Raw genomic sequence first — 19,794 nt, 5'->3', positions numbered from 1 at the left:
GATGAGGGCGGAAACGCTCTCGTATCCCGAGGGCACCGGGTGTACAGTGGCCAGGTAGAGCTCCACCTGCAGGAGGAACCCCTGACACCCGGCAGCTGTTCCGTCATACGCCCTCGGGAGCGAGAGCCGAATCCCCCTGGGTTCCGAACCTGGGACTGGTGGACCGACCGATGGGGTGGGCAGGGTAGGTGGAGGTGTGGGTACCCTGCTGGCCTCCCATCGGTGCAAGGTGTAGATTACCTCCTGTAGAGCGGTCTCCAGTTGTCTTATCTGGCCCTCTTGCCCACGGAGATGCTCCTCGAGAGACACAGGCCTCACTGCCGATCCTGCTGATTCCATTAAGGTGTGTGATTCTGTCAAGGGGTGCTGAAGGTGGGTGTGGTGTATGAATCATGCGCAGGACGCAGAGGCTCAGTCCAAAGGCTTTAGTGCAATATTTATAAACGACAAAAGCACAATAAGCCCGAAGGCGAATACACGGCGCACACAGGCGACAAAACAAACAGCGCACAAACATGTGCAAAATAACCTCTCCAACACTGGAGGGAAAATGGAGCTCCAACACGAAACAGAAGCGCAATCACACACAAACACAGGCACACACAACGAGAACTAAATAGAACACTAACGAGGACTAACTAGACACAGGTGTACAACATCAAGACCAAACCAAACGAACATGAAACATAGATCGGTGGCAGCTAGTACTCCGGGGACGACGACCGCCGAAGCCTGCCCGAACCAGGAGGAGGAGCAGCCTCGGCCGAAACCGTGACAAGGTTCTGACCATAGAGATATAAATGAATATTATTTTTCTATTTCTAGGGTTCTGACCCTGTACGACCTCAGCTGTTGGAGCAGCAGTGAAATGGAGCAGCCAAACGGCCAATACATGGTTTCTACAGACACTTGGTGGTTGCTTTGCTTCCTACAGGAGTTGGGCCTCCGTCCTCTGCCGTCCACTATAAGCCTCCTGTCACCATCCCCCTGTGTTTTGTCTGTTTGTCTGTCTGCCTGTCAAACAAAGGTCTGAACTGGAGTGATGGAAAGGGTAGGAGAGCCCGCTCTCTCAGAGGAGGAGGAGGCAGAGCGATTGGTCACCTCTCATTGCAGCTCCTCCACCCTCTTCTGAAGCTCCGCCCGCTTGGTCAGCAGCTCCTTGTAGCGCTGGTGAACAGGCTCCTGGGAATAAGGTAGACAAACGGTAATGGTTAACACTAGAACATAACTATGCTATAACAAGCATATAAACAGCCATTTATATGAATTGAAACCATGTGTTTGATGTTTTTGATACCAACCACTTATACCACTCCAGCCATTACCACGAGCCCATCCTCCCCAATTAAGGTGCCACCAACATCCTGTGACATTTACTCATACTAATTATACAAAATATTACTACCATCAACCTCATTCCTCCTGCTATGAAAATGAGGTAGTTTGCCCAGACCTGTGGCCTCATGCGAGGGTTCCAGCGGATGTAGTAGCCCACCCAGAGCTCCAGGTGGCGCATGCTGACCACTGGGAACAGCACATGGTTGGAATAGTTGACATACAGAGGGTTGGTGAACTCCTCTAGCTGGCTGTTGATGTAGGCCCACAGGGAAACTGTCTTCCTCGGCAGCTCCTGCAGAACAACACAATGTATGACATGTGGGTGTTAACATAAGCAAATCAAATATAGCCCTTAGTATATTCCTATTAGCACTGTTATGACAACTGTGTATGAAATGTCATCCATGACAGACCATATTTAGTTTAGTTTCACGTTTCTGCATTGCACACCATGCGTGTGGCGTCAATCTAACGCCATTGTTGACACTCTCACCTCCTTCACCCTCTGCTGTTCACTATTACACATGAACATCCCAAACAGGCAGCTGTACAGGTGGTCCAGGATGGTGACCAGGAAGTACTCGTTGAACTCAAAGGCTGCAGGAAACTTAAGACGACAACAACAGTTAATTTACAATTCACACGTAATCAACCCAATCCAAGGGGACGTTTGTAAAACATGACCTGTGTACTTTTTACTAGGGTCCAGAGTTTTTCCTGGTCAGGTCATATGGTTAGGAAAAACTCAGGGCCCTAACCCATCAGCACCACCAACCAGTGATGTCACTCACCTGGCGGGTCATCTGCCACACACAGTCTATGAACTGCAGGAAGACAGGTGAGCGGTCTGCGTCTGTGTGGTTCTTATCCCCATGACCAATCCTCTGGAAGGAGAAGGGAGAAGGAGAAGAACAGGAAGTCATGTGACCATAAGGGCTGAACAAAACACAAGAAACAGGAAAGGGTGAAGTTGTGCCATTGGCCACGGTTGACCCATGTGACCCGAGTCAGGAAATGAGGAAGCCATCCAGAGTTTTAAACCATTTCAACTTCTCTTACCACTTTAGAATGTCCAAAGCATTTCCAAAATGTGGCCCAAGTGTTGTGACTTGGTATAAGGAACACTACACGGTGAGAAGGAGTAAAGGCTTATTTACCATCTGGAAGCGTTGGCCGAAGCTCAGCCACTCTTTCTCCAGCAGCGCCTGGAAGCCGTGGATGGTGCGGTAGTGTCCGTCCAGCATCATCATGGCCAGGGAGGTGAGCTGGGCAGTACGGTCCCACCCATCACTGCAGTGAACCACCACTGATGTCTTCCCAGACTCCACCTTGTCTGCAATACGCAGCGCCCCAGCCAGGATCAGCTACACAGGGCACAGACAGACAGCTTAACATGGACTGGAACAGCATCCAAGACACACCTTCTCCCCATTTTCTGCCCTTTCCACTCTCTTTATGTACACAACAAATAATCTCAACCTTGATTTATTTTCTCTCCCTTCTGTCCTCACCTTGATGTGCTCCAGCCAATGAGTGGAATCGAGGTTGGAGAGCCAATGGGACTCCTCAATGTTGGGATAGACTACCTCCTTCAGCTTGCACAGTGACTCCCTCATCACGTGGATGTTGTGGATGTCCAAGAACACCAGCTCTGCATTCTGATAGGCATCCTCACTCTCATAGCCACCCCCTTTCATCTGAGGACAACACAGAGAATGTCGTAATCTCTTGGAATTGCATATTGTTACAAGTTTTGGTTTTTCCATTTATGTTTCAGAGTGGCGATGCTGCTAAGCTGCCGGTGAAGTTACTGCGAGACACTGGGGCAGCCCAGTCCTTCATTTTGGAGGGTGTTTTGCATTTGTCTGACACTTCAGCAACTGTTTACAGTGCGTTAGTACAAGGCGTGGAGATGGGTTGCATGGAAGTTCCTTTGTATAAAGTGGAACTCGAGTCTGATCTTATTTCTGGTTCCGCTGTCAGTGTGAGGCCTAGCCTACCGGTGAAGGGGGTCTCATTCATTTTGGGAAACTATTTGGCTGGAGGGAAGGTCGTGCCAAATCCTGTCATTTGTAAGAAACCCAGAGTAGAGGAACCTGATGGGTTATCAAAAAAGTACCCTAGCGTGTTCCCAGCGTGTGCCGTTACACGTGCTATGTCTAAGAAAGTCGCCGGAAGCAAGTCTAGTATTGAGGAAGATGCCTGCGATCCCACCATGGTCGATCAGTCTGAGACGTTTATCGGTGATCCTGATTTCGGTAAATCTCCTGAGTTGTCTCTCCTTTGAAAACCCCAAAGGTGAGTGAGTTTGTAGGACCGCTGAAGGAAGAGAGGGTCCCTACACTTCGATGTCTAGGAAGCAGCTGATTGCGGAACAGAGTAAAGATGTTTCACTCTCCCCTCTTTTTGCTGAGATACGTCCAGAGGATGAGTTTGATGAAGTTCGTGTGGGTTACTTTGACATAGATGGTGTTCTAATGAGGAAATTGCATTTTCGGCTACTTCTGGGCTGGACGATTGGCCCAGTGTATCTCAAATTGTCGTTCCAGTTATGCTTCGACAAGAGATTCTGAGGTTGGCTCACGATGGTAGTATGGCAGGCCATCTTGGGGTCAACAAGAAGTATGACTGTGTCTTGCGTAACTTCTTCTGGCCTGGTCTGAAACAGGATGTCGTGTCTTACTGTAAATCCTGTTATGTTTGCCAGTGGACGAGTAAACCGAACCAAGCTGTGGCGGTTGCACCTTTGCAGCCTATTCCTGCTTTTGACGAACCTTTCAGGAAGGTTCTGGTGGATAGTATTGGTCCTTTTCCCAAAGCAAAGAGTGGTAACCAGTTTCTCTTAACCATCACATATGCTGCCATTCGTTTCCCTGAGGCCATTCCACTGAGGAAACTCACGAGAGGAAAGTTACTATGGATATTACAACAGTTTCCACTTGAAATCAGACATGTCCGTGGTAAGGACAACTTGGTTGCTGATTGTCTTTCAAGGGTGGGCAGTCAATAAGTTTTGTGTTTTGCGTTTAGCCAATGTGTTGCCCTGGCTCACAATTTGTTTTGACTGCACGTTTTGCTGTTTTGTACATGAGTATTGTTTTGGTTGCGCTCGTTCCAGGGGGATGAGAGTATTAGAAACATACTTTATTTTACCCGTTTCTCAAAACTTCAGAGTTTTAGGCAACATATACAAATAATAATAAAACATTTAAGGGGGAAAAAAATAGTGTGTTTTGTCTTGTATTTAAATTGTTGACCGCCAGTAGACACCATGTTTATATTGGAGAAGGCAACGCATAAGTAGCAATGCATTTAAGTTCATTATGTTGTGAAATGAAAGTTGTTTTCTTTTGGTGGTGAGCAAACTTGTCCAACAAAAATATAGGATATATTTGTTGTCTTAAGGAAGAAGGTGTTACACGTTTTGGGTTTTCCATTTATGTTTTGAGGTTGGACCGTTGGCACGTATAGCACATTAGCACATAGGGCGCACCGATTGGTGTCATCTCGTTAGTCAGTATGTGTTACACATGTGCTGGTTGCCATCTCGTTAGTGGGAAGGTGTTTCACCTGTGCTGGCCCAGGTGCTATTTAAGAGTGGCTGGCCCAGTGCTCCAGTTGTCTTGAGAGATGAGGAGGATCAACACCTTTAGTTGGCGTGCCCTATTTGATTTCTAGATAAACATTCCTTTGTCTGCTCTTCCCTGTTTTAGTTTTGCTCCACTTTTTGGTTTGCTTCCTGTCTTTAAGTTTGGTGTGGGTTTTAATTTTGTTTGCCTGTTCTTGGGCAAATTGAGTGGGCGCTCATGGTGGGTGTCTTTTAGGTTCAAGTTGTTGTTGCTATTAAACTTTCAGTGGACACCCCCATGAGTGTCTTTCAGAACTATTTACATTACATTTACATTTTAGTCATTTAGCAGACGCTCTTATCCAGAGCGATTTACAGTTAGTGAGTGCATACATTTTTTTTTGTATTCTTCTTTTCTTCATACTGGCCCCCCGTGGGAATCGAACCCACAACCCTGGCGTTGCAAGCGCCATGCTCTACCAACTGAGCTACACAGGGCACCTCCTAAAACCCCACTTGTTTTGTTTTGGTTGTTGTCAGTGACTCTTTGTTATTTCCTTCCCCCTTCTGTTTGAGCGACAATCTTTGGTTTTCTTGCTGGGGAACGTGACAATATACTCTGAACGATACTGAATAGTTTTTATACTTACAGAAGATGTCATTATCTGTGAGAGATTAAGAACATCAATTCCACAGAAAATAACGCTATGGGTTGAGCATTGAACTGTATGGGCATTGAGTATGGGAAATGTACTTTGCACTCATAAAACATGATTATTATTATTAGTAATAACATACCCTGTTGGCGGCAGCATTGACGCTAGGCCTGGCATCGAAGATGAAGAGCTTGTGGGACTGAGCGTTGGCATCCATGATGGTCTGGAGGTAATAATAATAATAATAATATGCCATTTAGCAGACGCTTTTATCCAAAGCGACTTACAGTCATGTGTGCATACATTTTTACGTATGGGTGGTCCCGGGGATCGAACCCACTACCCTGGCATTACAAGCGCCATGCTCTACCAATTGAGCTACAGAGGACCACTTCTCATCGTCTTTGCTGCGCTTGCCGTTGACCCCGACCATGGGCTGACTACAGCGGATCACTGTGGCCTGGCTCTCTGGGTGGATCCACGACAGCACCTGCATAGCCCAGCAGAGGCATTGGCACGGACAGGACCACAACACTGGACCACAGGCACTACATCAAGGTACTACTACAGAGGTACCGCAGGCAGTGTGAAGTGTAAATATTAACTCACAGGTATCCTGCCCTTGGCTCTGAAGGCAGCCACTCTCTTCAACTCCTCATCTGGGATGTTAACAGGCACCACCAGGGTTGATGGGTAAGTGTCACACAGCTCATAGTGATCATTCACTTTAGTTATCCTCCAGCTCTCGTTGGGTAAGCCCTACACACACACACACCACAAGAGTATAAAAACCTTAAAACAGCTTATACCCAGAGCCCAGATTTTCAGAATCTTTCAAATACCTGTCTTTTGTATTCCGCTTGAGCATCATACACTTTCCAGCCATTTTCAGGATAAACCTGCCCATACTCAAAGGCAAAGATTGGCTGTGGATGATAGAGGAAAAAACTGTCAAGTCAGTTGGCCCTGGGCCTGTACATACAGCACACAGTAACAGACCAGGGGTAGCAGAGACCTAGTGACTCACTCACCATACCGTTAGAAACAGGAAAGGCAAATTTCATCAGGATCTCGAAAATTGACTTTCTGAGTGACTCCTCCATCTGCTTGTGTGCAAACCGCAGATTACGGATATCCTGAGGAGACAGGTCACTGTAACCACTGTCATTTACACTCAGAGAGTACACTAGAGTGCAGTGATTGGAGTCTGAAGTAAGTTCAAACAGATTTATCTGAATCAATCATGGTAATTTCAACAGGGCACAAGAATATAAGAAAAATGCTTGTTCTCTTTGAGAGCATCATAGATGATATATTAGGACAAACATCATGTAAGAGATGTTCCAGGCATTTTTGTGGTGGTCACTGCTCACCTTGCAGACCAGCCCGTAGGAGACCTCACCAGGGCTAGATGCACCTCCTATCTTCTCCACCCAGCTCACTACCCCCAGGGGCAAGTCCAGCACAAACACTGGTTCCTAGGAGACAAAGGAAATAACAAAAACAATGATTTGACATCCTGAAGGGTGGAATGGAGACAGATCGAAAGCTAGTATACAAGTACTTAGGAGTATGGCTAGACCGTACACTGTCATTCTCTCAGCACATATCAAAGCTGCAGACTAAGGTTAAATCTAGACTTGGTTTCCTCTATCGTAATCACTCCTCTTTCACCCCAGCTGCCAAACTAACCCTGATTCAGATGACCATCCTACCCATGCTAGATTACTGAGACGTAATTTATAGATTGGCAGGTAAGGGTGCTCTCGAGCGGCTAGATGTTCTTTACCATTCGGCAATCAGATTTTCCACCAATGCTCCTTATAGGACACATCACTGCACTCTATCCTCCTCTGTAAACTGGTCATCTCTGTATACCCGTTGCAAGACCAAATGGTTGATGCTTATTTACAAAACCCTCTTAGGCCTCACTCCCCCCTATCTGAGATACCTACTGCAGCCCTCATCCTCCACATACAACACCCATTCTGCCAGTCACATTCTGTTAAAGGTCCCCAAAGCACACACATCCCTGGGTCGCTCCTCTTTCTAGTTCGCTGCAGCTAGCGACTGGAACGAGCTGCAAAAAACACTCAAACTGGACAGTTTTATCTCCATCTCTTCATTCAAAGACTCAATCATGGACACTCTTACTGACAGATGTGGCTGCTTCGCGTGATGTATTGTTGTCTCTATCTTCTTGCCCTTTGTGCTGTTGTCTGTGCCCAATAATGTTTGTACCATGTCTTGTGCTGCTACCATGTTGCTACCATGTTGTTTTCATGTTGGGTTGCTACCTTGCTGTGTTGTCGTGTGTTGCTGCCATGCTATGTTGTCTTAGGTCTCTCTTTATGTAGTGTTGTTGTCTCTCTTGTTGTGATAGTACTATTTATATACAGTAATCCCTCGTTTATCGCGGGGGTTACGTTCCGAAAATGACCCGCGATAAGTGAAATCCGCGAAATAGAAAACTTTTTTTTTTTTACAATTAGCAACTATTACATGTATACAAATACAGTGACTCACGTGTAGGCCGTTTCACTGCTCTTCAGACTGGGCCGCTGCATCCTGACTGCGCTCTGCAGTGTTCTCTTCTTCTGAAGCCCGCGGTGCAGGTGTGTTTGTTCGGGAGAAGAACATAGTGATAGGCAGCTGTTGTCGCTCTTTTTTCTTCTTTGCAAAAAGATCCTTGTACACCGACATGCCACCATCGATTACGTTGGAGAACTGTAACGAACGGCTCATCAAAGGGTCCCATTCCTCAGCTACTCGCTTAAGTTCAGTGGCCATTCGCACCATGGTTGCTAAGCGACCAAGCGTTAGTCCTTCCTCCTCATCTCTCGTGTCCTCTTCTCCCTCTTCTCTTTCATCGTCGCTTTGTGGCTTTGTCATTTCTGCCAGCTCTGCATCGGTCAGCGGCTGTGCGTCTCCATCAATCAGGGCGTTTATGTCATCCGGACTCATGTCATTAAAGCCGTCTCCTCCAATCTGTTTAGCCAGATTCACAGCTGTTTCTACGGCAGAGTGGTGGACCTCGTCAAGCGAGCCTCCGGTTGCGTTTTGCACTGCCTCTGGCCATAGTTTTTTCCAGCAGGCCTTCAGAGTTTCCGTTTTCATTTCCTGAATGGCCCTCTGAATGTTTTGGAGACACGATGCGATGGTGTATCCACGCCAGTAGTCCTTCAGTGAGAAATCTTGATCCGAGTCCATAGCGTCAACAAGATGTTGCAGGGTGTTGCGCGTATAGAGAGCCTTGAAAGCACGGATGACTCCTTGGTCCATGGGCTGAATCAGGGATGTAGTGTTTGGCGGCAGAAATTCGATTTGCACACCATCATATGCCAAATCATTACCGTGACCTCCGGGCGTTGTCAAGGAGCAGAAGCACTTTAAAGTCCAGTCCCTTTCCTCTCAAATAACACTTGACCTCCGGGATGAAACAGTTTTTGAACCAATCCAGATTGAGCGCTTTTGTCATCCAAGCCTTTGCATTGTACATCCAGTAAACAGGCAAATCATCCTTATTTTTGTTTTTCAGCGCCCTGGGATTTTTAGACCTGTAAATCAGCCCCGGTTTAATCATGAAACCTGCGGCATTTCCGCACATAGCCAGGGTCAAACGGTCTTTGTGAACTTTAAATCCTGGGGCTTTGGCTTCTTCCTGCATGATGAAGGTGCGGGAGGGCATTCGTTTCCAAAATAAGGCAGTCTCATCCATGTTAAAAACTTGTTCGGGCTTATATCCCCCCTCCTCAATGATCGCCTTGAATTTATTGTTCACGAAGGCTTCTGCCTCAGCGGTATCCGCAGACGCCATCTCACCGTGCAGACAAACATTTTTAAGTCCAAAGCGTTTCTTAAACTTTTCAAACCAGCCCTTGCTTGCATTAAATGCGCTTGGCACTTTGTCAGCAGCACTTGCTGGGGGCCTGGCATCCTCTCCCACTGTGTCAGCAGCACTTGCTGAGGGCCCGGCATCCTCTCCCTCTTCCCCGTCACTGACAGCAAAGTTTTCATACAGCATTCTCGCTTTTGTGCAGATAACGTTTGTATCCAGGGTTATGTTTTTTTCCTGCAGTCATTAGTCCACAGAGCTAATGCCGTCTCCATCCGTACCATGGTCTTGTTGCGGACAGTTACAACCCTTTTTGCATTCGTATTAAAATTGACTGCTGCTGTCGTCCTTATGTTTTTTCCTCCTTCTTTATGTAACGAACGGAAGATTCATTGATTCCGTAATGGCGAGCAACGGCTGCATAGCTTTTACCTTCCCTTAGCATGTCCAGAAGTTTAACTTTATCTGAGATAGGTAGCATCTTCCGCCGTTTGGGCCCATCCGCAGGTGCTTTTGTCGGTCCAGGCCGTTTGGTCGACATTATGGGTTTAGGAGATGTTCGAAATTACAAGATAATTTGGCCAACTTAATGTAAATTTGCCAAGCTGTTTTATGTACGTACACATAACTGCACGAGACGACAAAATGATAGCACAATTCGTAGCATGTTTTGATACAAGAAGCGGGAGTGAGTTTTTAGCGAATCAGAATGCAGAGCACAATGCACCAAAAAAAAAAAAATGCATTATGAAAATCCGAAATAGCGAATCCGCGATAAGTGAACCGCGAAGTGGCGAGGATCACTGTATATATATATATATATATATATATATATATATATATATATATATATATATATATATATATATATATATTTATTAATCCCAGCCCCCATCCCCGCACGAGGCCTTTTGCCTTTTGGTAGGCCGTCATTGTAAATAAGAATTTGTTCTTAACTGACTTGCCTAGTTAAATAAAGGTTAAATTAAAAAATTAAAAAATAGTATGACTGTGTTATATCAGTAGTCTAACAAAAGTCTACATACCCTGTCCATGCATTTGAAAAACAATCTGTAGTTGGTGACAGTCAATGTCCCCCTCAGTGCACCGATGTAAGGACAGATGTAGGTGACATCTTTGGCTGTTAGAAAGGGGGAAAAAGGTTTGAGGTCATTACATTAAACTCAAAATAACCCATAGCTGGCCACAAGGGGGGGGACTTACCCATGTCTTGCACACTTTCCTTTGGTAGTAACTGTGGTTCTTCTTTGTTTGAATCCCTGAGCACCTGTATATAAAAAAATATTGCATTTAAAGGTCAAACATACAGAGTAGCCAATTGCAAATAGCAAGTAGATTATTTTAATTCAAACGCCAACACAAATCTTTGAGGGAAGATGGATTGAAGAATATACCTTGGCAACCGCTTTAGGTCTGCCCTGAAATCAATAGAAGAAAAGCAAGAGGGTTAAATACAGACATGTTTTAGATGTTACTGCTACAGTAGTAGACCTAAATCTACATAAAGTTGTAGGTGAAAAGCCATATACCAACCCGTAGCTCTGGGGAGACCTCTGTTGAGATGGCCACATTGTCAGAAGACATTGCAAAGGGGGGCTTGGCAGCGTGAGTGGACCTGTCAGAATGAGAGGTGGAGGTACTGTGAAGAGAATGGCAGAATACATGTTCTTTATCTTAGGACACTGAGCACTGAGCAATAATACCATACCTAGCCCAGGGGACTGGAGAAAATATCCACTGTCTGTCATAGACCCTCTGTTTTTCTGTCCCCTGGGCTACTTCAATTGCACCCAGGCTAGATGGCTGTGGAATCTGCCATTATGTGTCTAGCTAACTACACTGAACAAAAATATAAACGCAACATGTAAAATGTTGGTCCCATGTTTCATGAGCTTAAATAAAAGACCCCATAAATGTTCCATATGCACAAAAAGCTTATTTCACTCAAATTTTGTGCACAAATTTGTTTACATCCCTGTTAGTGAGCATTTCTCCTTTGCCAAAATAATCCATCCACCTGACAGGTATGGCATAGCAAGAAGCTGATTAAACAGCATGATCATTACACAGGTGCACCTTGTGCTGGGGACAATAAAAGGCCACTAAAATGTGCAGTTCTTTCACACAACACATGCCACAGATGTCTCAAGTTTTGAGGGATTGCGCAATTGGCATGCTGACTGCAGGAATGTCCACCAGAGCTGTTGCCAGAGAATTTAATGTTCATTTCTCTACCATAAGCCACCTCCAATGTCAATTTAGAGAATTTAGCAGTACGTCCAACCGGCCTCACAACCGCAGATCACATGTAACCACGCCAGCCCAGGACCTCCACGTCCGGCTACTTCACCTGTGGGATCGTCTGAGGCCAATCACCCTGACAGCCGATGAAACTGTGGGTTTGCACAACCAAAGAATTTCTGCACAAACTGTCAGAAACCGTCTCAGGGAAGCTCATTGCGTGTTCTTCGCCCTCACCAGGGTCTTGACCTGACTGCAGTTCCACGTCGTAACCGACTTCAGTGGCGTTGTGTGGGCGAGCAGTTTGCTGATGTCAACGTTGTGAACAGAGTGCCCCATGGTGGCGATGGGGTTTTGGTATGGGCCAGCATAAGCTACGGACAACAAACACAATTGCATTTTATCAATGGCAATTTGAATGCACAGAGATAATGTGACGAGATCCTGAGGCCCATTGTCATGCCATTCATCCGCCGCTATCACCTCATGTTTCAGCATGATAATGCACAGCTCCATGTCACAAGGATCTGTACACAATTCCTGGAAGCTGAAAATGTCCCAGTTCTTCCATGGCCTGCATACTCACCAGACACGTCACCCATTGAGCATGTTAGGGATGCTCTGGATCGACGTGTATGACAGCGTGTTCCAGTTCCCACCAATATCCAGCAACTTCGCACATTGAAGAGGAGTGGGACAACATTCCACAGGCCACAATCAACAGCCTGATCAACTCTATGCAAAGGAGATGTCACGCTGCATGAGGCAAATGGTGGTCACACCAGATACTGACTGGTTTTCTGATCCATGCCCCTACCTTTTTTTTAAGGTATCTGTGAACAACAGATGCATATCTGTATTCCCAGTCATGTGAAATATATAGATTAGGGCCTAATTTATTTATTTCAATTGACTGATTTCCTTACGTTAACTATAACTCCGTAAAATCTTTGAAATTGTTGCATTTATATTTTTGTTCAGTATAGTTAGTACTACTAGTAGAAAATAAGGCTACTTTCCAGTGGTGGAAAAGGTACCCAATTGTCATACTTCAGTAAAAGTAAAGATACCTTAATAAAAAATTACTCAAGTAAAAGTGAAAGTCACCCAGTAAAATACTTCTTCAGTAAAAGTCTAAAAGTATTTGGTTTTAAATAGAAGTATCAAAAGTAAATGTAATTGCTAAAATATACTTAAGTAAAAAAGTATAAATCATATATATTAAAGAAACCAGACGGCACCATTTTCTTGTTTTTTTATTTGCGGATAGCCAGGGGCACACTCCAACACTCAAGACATAATTTACAAACGAAGCATTTGTGATTAGTGAGTCTGCCAGATCAGAGGCAGTAGGGATGACAAGGGATGTTCTCTTGATAAGTGCGTGAATTGGACCATTTCCCTGTCCTGCTAGCCATTCAAAATGTAACGAGTACTTTTGGGTGTCAGGCAAAATGTATGGAGTAAAAAGTACGTTTTCTTTAGGAATGTAGTGAAGTAAAAGTTGTCAAAAATATGAATAGTACAGTACATATACGCCAAAAAACTACTTAAGTGCTTTACACTACTGCTGCTTTCTTGGGCAAACTGTTTACCTTCTCGGGCTGCCTCCCATATCGACTTTTGTAACCCTAATCCCAGTAAGGTTTAGCTAACACTTCAACATACTTAATTGAATTACACTAGTATAATGACATACAGTATCTTCACTATCGAGAATTGTACGGCGCATTTTAGATAGCGAGTAGCATAGCCAGCTATACAAGCTCCTGTCAATCGACTACACAGGCAGCTAGTTGAGCGAGCCCCACCTGGACAATGAATTAACACTCGGCTGCCTTGACAAGGATTGCTTCGAGCCCAGACTGTCGATGCCCCCGGTGTTCTCCATGGTAAATCTTGGTAAAGTTTTCAAGTATATGAATTAACTGGTTTTTGAGGCGATAGGGCAGATATCTACATGCAACTGTTTTGAATCCGTTCTTGGTGAAAAGTAAATCCAAGGTACAGACATGAAGCTGCCATCTTTTCCCAGAGTTCCCTGACCCTATCCATTATAACGGCAGTGTTGTTGTTTTTTTACATCTCGTTTGTTCGGAGCTATTTTTTACAGTCCATCTATGGTTTGGAGTTGGGGGTTGCGCCCCCTGCCGCCATTACTGGTTATTACATGTAGCCCACCGCTATCAACATTATCAAGAGCTAAATGCTCCAGGATTATAGATTTTTTTTTAATGAGAAATATGGGGAGAGAAGGTGAAGATAAGGTATGAGAAAGGACACGTACTCAACACATTGTGTGCTAAACATTTTATTTGTGCACAGATATTAGAAACAAATATAAATATCCAGTGCATCATGTTAACATGTAGATTCAAGAATTCACAGAATTATCTATATTTTTGGTATTTGGAAATTGATAAATGCAAACATAGATACATCAACATAAGAACTTAATATAGCTAGCTGTTGCAAAAAACTAAATGCATATCGACCCCATGCCATTTCTACATGTCACCCATTCAAAAAGCAATGCCCAAATGGGGAGCTGATCAGACCAGATTTACACAAACTCTGAAAACAACGTTTAGGGGGATACAGGGGAGAAGAAACATGTTAAGAAAAATCTGTGTGCTATAAACTAGTAAATTGATAATATATATATATACAGTAGGCCTACATTATCCATTCCAATCACCAACATTGTTATATATACACAATACCACAAAGTATATATTATCAATCGAGCAGTTTCTCATGTTGAAGGCAACTCAGACAAAGTAAGGCAAGCTTGTAACATTCTGTTTACAAAAGGGGTGAAAGTATGGTCCGTTACCGCGTCCCGGCAAAATAAATAATGGGGGTATGTTTACCGGTAAAACGTGAGCTATTACAATTAATACAACATGACCAAAAAACTATATGCTATTACACCATTATTTAACATTACTGCATGTCAGCCACATGAAAAATGTGCGAATTGACTGGAAACCGGTTGAATTTCGCTCCAAATTGCGTTGTGGGTTGAGGAGAACACTTACATTTTGTCAAGGCGGAGATGAGTGGCGGAGATCGAGGCGCGCATGGTCAACAGTGGATGCATCAAATCAGGCTATAAGTGTAAGCCAAATGACAATCGCAGAATGTTATTACAAAACACGTAGGTGTTTTGTAACGGATGTCTCTTTCCATTCATCAAATTGAGGGTGCACAGTCCACTGTTGGGGTTTGGATGCTGAAATTATTTTGTGAGTGGACGAATGTGTGCGGGTAGCCTACAGGAGCGCCTTTGTTAAGTGATTGTTTGACAATCAGATTAAAACATAATTATTATGCCACATTAAAAGGCATCGGCGGCGTGTCCATAAATCTAGGGGAAGCTTTCCCTAAAGTAAATTGAATTAAATCGCCAAAATTGTATAGCCTAATTAGCTTACTCCTGTCTATACAGAAATAAATCAAATCATTCAAAATAGGCTACTACACCAGAAAGCATAATTTGGCCACAGAGGATTATTAGCTAAAAATGAAAATAAAAAGCTGTGGATTGCTTTCAATCGCATAGCCTACAGTCGGGAGGGCCCGAAATTTGGGCAGTGCGGGCTGCAAATACCAAAGTAGATGATTGTTGAGTTACTACGGTCAGTGAAAAGCAGAGAGGCATATCACAATATTTAAAAAATACAATCGCGGAAAAACTGTTTGGGAAGAAAATGGTTATTGCTGTAAAGAGATGACAATGGAAAGACTCCAATCTGTATTTTCGTTATCAAAATTCTTAACTTAATTGAGCGAACAGTAGCCTACATTATTGGCACCAGCAGAGAACATCGGCCATATCCCCGGTGTGTGCATATTCACTGTCTTTGTCATTTGGTCAGTGCCACTTTTCGTTTTTATTTATCTGTTTGTCAGTGTTAGCGGAGTAGGCTACCCTGTACTTTCTGTAGTATATACAAAAAATGCTTGCGCGCACCTGGGTGTCCCATACCGGTAAAAAATGTAATTTACTTTCACCCCAGGTTTACAATGTAAGTGGTTCTACCTGATAACGCTCAATACCTGCCTTTTAAAGATTCACATACAGTTCAAATATCATTGTGAGAAACTCAAGGCAAAGGAAAAATTATAATTTGTAAAATGAGTTTAAAGCCATCATAGTATTCTTCTCTCCAATTATGTGTAATCAATCATTTCTGTGTCCCCCTGCTGTCTGCATTGTGGTGTTCCACACCTGCTGCAATGCGAGACACTAATGATCATTTCGATTTTTGTACACATCAGCCACAACACTACACAACAACCTGTAAAATAGGTGCATTTGCAGGGGGAGGTAATAAAATAATGTTGATTGAGCCACACTCCATTTTGGGTATGACATAATATAAAATCAAAAGCACTTTGATGTAGTTGTTAGTTCTCCATGACTCCTGTTAGTCTTGTTGTGGCCTTGGGCTGGGCTGGAGGGCTACCATTGGTCTCATCATCCATTCCCTGCTCTGTCTGTCTGTCCGTCCTGTCTTCCCTGTTCCGTCTGTCCGTCCTGTCCGTTCTGCTCGACCTGTAGCTGCTCAAACTCTGCATCTAGGTAGTCCAGAGAATAGTTTCCGGGCCACCGCTTAATGTTGAGCTTGTGAGAAACCCTGCCCCACTGTTCTCTGTTGCTGGCCACGGTTTCATACAGCTCTGCCGACCTGGGGAACAGGTCCTGGAGGAGTCTGTAGGAGGAAGTAGAGGAAAGCCGGGGGGGAAGTATAATCAGACACAAGCCAAGGAGGGTTCCACTAATATGCACATACAACACAAAACAGTTCTCATTGCCTGAGATAACAATTACACCCCTCATCTCCCAGATATGGGGGTTAGGGATCAGTCAGAGGCTCACTTATAGATGGGCATGGCTATGTGCTCCATGAAGCTTGTCTGCAGCTCTGGGATGTAGGCCTTCTCCCTGTCCATCATCTCACTGGGACGGTTCCCCATAGCCTTCTCCTGCAGCCACAAGCACAGGGACACACACACACACTCACACAGAGGAAATTGTTAAGGTTCCTGTACCACATGGAGACAGAAAACAATATGATGCATACCATATTTGGCATTCATAAAAACATTTCCATACCAGATCTCCTTGAGAAAAGAATTCCTTGTAAATAAGTCCCTAAAACAAAAACAGACATGAGTTTCATGTGAACATACTGCATGGAGGCCTACACCATCTTACTAAGACCAATAAAATGGATATGAATGCGATAAAGAAGGTGAGAACACAGTTGGTTTATTAGAGGAGTCAGATCTAAGTGGGTTCTTACTGCGATCTTCCAGGTGGTCTTCCAGTCCTTGGTCTGGTCAGAGAGGTCACAGGAGGTCATGATCAGGCACAGTAGCAGGTTATGGTGCTGAGGGTCTTTGGTGTTGTAGCCCACTGGAAGACACAACAGAAAGGATGATTATAATAAGAAATGGAAGAGAAGCGAAGTGCTGCCTTTCATAAGACACTGAGACAGGATGTAAGGGGGTGACTTACCATCTGCCATTTTCTGCAAATCCTTCAGGATCCGTAGGTGATGAGCCAAGTCTGTGGCCAGGATGATGTCCCTCATCAGGTCAAGCATCCTCTGGTAGTCCTGGCAATCAAAAGACAACGTGGAAATAGAGTCAAAATAGTACAAAACCAACTAAAAAACCTTATGCGAAAAGAGGACAGTCCTTACATAGCCTTTTGTTTTACCTTTCTAGAGAACTTTTCAAAGATGTTGCAGCCCTGGGTGTTGAGTATGGCAATCGTCTGAGCAAAGTGGTGCCTCTGGAAATGAGAGCCAATTCAATCAGTGGTGAGGCTGCAATTATATTTAATATCCACTCGAGAGCAGCAATGACCCAGTGCACAATCGAGCCATGGTTTTACCTTTTGCCTAGGGAAAGGGGAAACCTAGTCAGTTGCACAACTGAATACATTGATCCGAAATGTGCCTTCCACATTTAACCCAACCCCTCTGAATCAGAGAGGTGCAGGGGGCTGCCTTAATTGACGTCCATGTCATCAGCTCCTAAGGATGAGGGACATGCATAATACCATTCTGATTCATGATGTATTTGTGTTTACCTCCAGCACAGATCCCTCAGAACTATACAGGCCAGCCAACACAGATTTCTGGAGAAGAGAAGACAGAAGAGCTAGTTTGTGTAATACACTCTTCTGTGGCAGTTGGTATGGTATGATATACAGTGCATTCAGAAAGTATTCAGACCCCTTGACTTTTCCACATTTTGTTACGTTACAGCCTTACACTAAAAACAATTTTAATCCCTCATAAATCTACACACAATACCCCATAATGACAAAGCAAAAACAGGTTTTTAGAAATGTTTGCAAATGTATTAAAAATTAGAAAATTAAAAAATTAAAATTATATTTACATAAGTATTCAGACCCTTTACTCAGTACTTTGTTGAAGCACCTTTGGCAGCGATTACAGCCTCGAGTCTTCTTGGGTATGACACTACAAGCTTGGCACACCTGTATTTGGGGAGTTTCTCCCATTCTTCTCTGCAGATCCTCTTAAGCTCTGTCAGGTTGGATGGGGAGGTTCGCTGCACAGCTATTTTCAGGTCTCTCCAGAGATGTTTGATTGGGTTAAAGTCCGGGCTCTGGCTGGGCCACTCAAGCACATCCAGAGACTTGTCCCGAAGCCACTCCTGCATTGTCTTGGCTGTGTGCTTAGGGTCGTTGTCCTGTTGGAAGGTGAACCTTCACCCCAGTCTGAGGTCCTGAACGCTCTGGAGCAGGTTTTCATCAAGGATCTCTCTGTACTTTGCTTCATTCATCTTTCCCTCCAATCAATAGAATTTACCACTGGTGGACTCCAATCAAGTTATAGAAACATCTCAAGGATGATCAATGAAAACAGGATACACCTGAGCTCAATTTTGAGTCTCATAGCAAAGGGTCTGTATACTAAATAAGGAATTCCTGTTTTTGTATTTTTAATACATTTGCTAAAAATTCTAAAAACCTGTTCGCTTTGTCATTTTAGGGTATTGTGTGTAGATTGAGGAAAAAAAAATAATTTAATCAATTTTAGAATAAGGCTGTAACATAATAAAATGTTTTTAAAAAAGGGACGGGTCTGAATACTTTCTGAATGCACTGTTGCTATACACTACCAGTCAAAAGTTTGGACACACCTACTCATTCAAGGGTTTTTCTTTATTTTTACTATTTTTTACATTGTAGAATAATAGTGACAACATCAAAACTACAGGGATGTAGCTCAGTTGGTAGAACATGGCGTTTGCAACGCCAGGGTTGTGGGTTCAATTCCCACGGGGGGCCAGTATGAAAAATTTAATAATGTATGCACTCACTAACTGTAAGTCGCTCTGGATAAGAGCGTCTGCTAAATGACTAAAATGTAAATGTAATGAAATAACACATATGGAATCATGAGTAAACAAATAAAAATATATTTGAGATTCTTCAAATAGCCACCCTTTGCCTTTATGACAGCTTTGCACACTCTTGGCATTCTCTCAACCAGCTTCACCTAGAATGCTTTTCCAACAGTCTTGAATGAGTTCCCACATATGCTGAGCACTTGTTGGCTGCTTTCCTTCACTCTGCAGTCTGACTCATCCCAAACCATCTCAATTGGGTTGAGGTCGGGGGATTGTAGAGGCCAGGTCATCTGATGCAGCACTCCATCATTCTCCTTCTTGGTAAAATAGCCCTTACACAGCCTGGATGTCACGAGTTACAAAGCCAGAACCCAGAAGCAGACCAGGACAAGGTAAGTTGAAACGAAGGTGAGTGTTTATTTACAAAGTCAAGAGTGATGCTGAATAATCCAGGGAACAGAGCGGGCGGCGTTGATTAGTTGTTGGGGGTGCAGTGGTTGATCCAATCATGGCTCGGCAGCCGCCGACCACCAGGCAGAGGTTGGATGAAGGTTCGGACGAGTGACTGCAGATGGAACAAAACGGAGGTAAGTAAACAACAACCCAACAAGGTGCAAAACAACAAAACTAACGCTAGAAGCTCTAAGACTGATACTCTGGTAAACCTACTGTTCATGGCTAACGATCCGGCAGGGGAATGGATGTTAGGCCAGAGCCTAAGAAGGGTGATGATCAGG

General features: G+C 44.1%; 2 protein-coding genes across 2 annotated transcripts in view; both read right to left on the bottom strand.

Annotated features, from left to right (window-relative positions):
* Positions 1–708: 708 nt before the first annotated feature.
* Positions 709–13,699, bottom strand: LOC121573663 (myotubularin-related protein 2-like). Its single transcript, XM_041885811.1, has 16 exons — positions 13,471–13,699; positions 10,952–11,057; positions 10,813–10,836; positions 10,622–10,685; positions 10,444–10,538; positions 6,936–7,040; positions 6,594–6,698; positions 6,405–6,488; positions 6,172–6,321; positions 5,705–5,785; positions 2,850–3,035; positions 2,496–2,702; positions 2,130–2,222; positions 1,832–1,945; positions 1,454–1,630; positions 709–1,182 (listed from the first exon to the last, which is right to left on the bottom strand). The coding sequence occupies exons 1-16, from the start codon at positions 13,548–13,550 to the stop codon at positions 1,105–1,107; spliced, it is 1,749 nt and encodes a 582-aa protein (XP_041741745.1). The 5' UTR covers positions 13,551–13,699; the 3' UTR covers positions 709–1,104.
* Positions 13,700–13,963: 264 nt separating this feature from the next.
* The window catches only part of LOC121573662 (cGMP-dependent 3',5'-cyclic phosphodiesterase), a 42,569-nt gene continuing 36,738 nt past the window's right edge, over positions 13,964–19,794 (bottom strand). The window contains exons 24-30 of the mRNA XM_041885810.2: positions 17,766–17,813; positions 17,391–17,465; positions 17,187–17,286; positions 16,972–17,084; positions 16,782–16,820; positions 16,545–16,651; positions 13,964–16,377 (exon numbers count right to left, since the gene is read on the bottom strand). Coding sequence (XP_041741744.1) covers positions 16,143–16,377; positions 16,545–16,651; positions 16,782–16,820; positions 16,972–17,084; positions 17,187–17,286; positions 17,391–17,465; positions 17,766–17,813 — 717 coding nt within the window. The 3' untranslated portion in view covers positions 13,964–16,142. The remainder of the gene's footprint in view (positions 16,378–16,544; positions 16,652–16,781; positions 16,821–16,971; positions 17,085–17,186; positions 17,287–17,390; positions 17,466–17,765; positions 17,814–19,794) is intronic.

Source organism: Coregonus clupeaformis, chromosome 9, assembly GCF_020615455.1.
Source record: "Coregonus clupeaformis isolate EN_2021a chromosome 9, ASM2061545v1, whole genome shotgun sequence".
In the NCBI taxonomy this organism is placed as follows: Eukaryota; Metazoa; Chordata; class Actinopteri; order Salmoniformes; family Salmonidae; genus Coregonus; species Coregonus clupeaformis.
The sequence above is the reverse complement of the archived record's forward strand: the minus strand, read 5'-3'. Positions and strand labels throughout refer to the sequence as shown.

Excerpts from the sequence above, each read along its gene's own strand:
- LOC121573663 (XM_041885811.1), bottom strand. The coding sequence starts at position 13,550 with ATGGAGAACACCGGGGGCATCGACAGTCTGGGCTCGAAGCAATCCTTG. Across the intron at positions 6,699-6,935 it reads CCTACGGGCTGGTCTGCAAG|GATATCCGTAATCTGCGGTT; the intron begins GTGAGCAGTGAC and ends CTGTCTCCTCAG. Across the intron at positions 5,786-6,171 it reads GAGCCAAGGGCAGGATACCT|ACCATCATGGATGCCAACGC; the intron begins GTGAGTTAATAT and ends TATTACCTCCAG.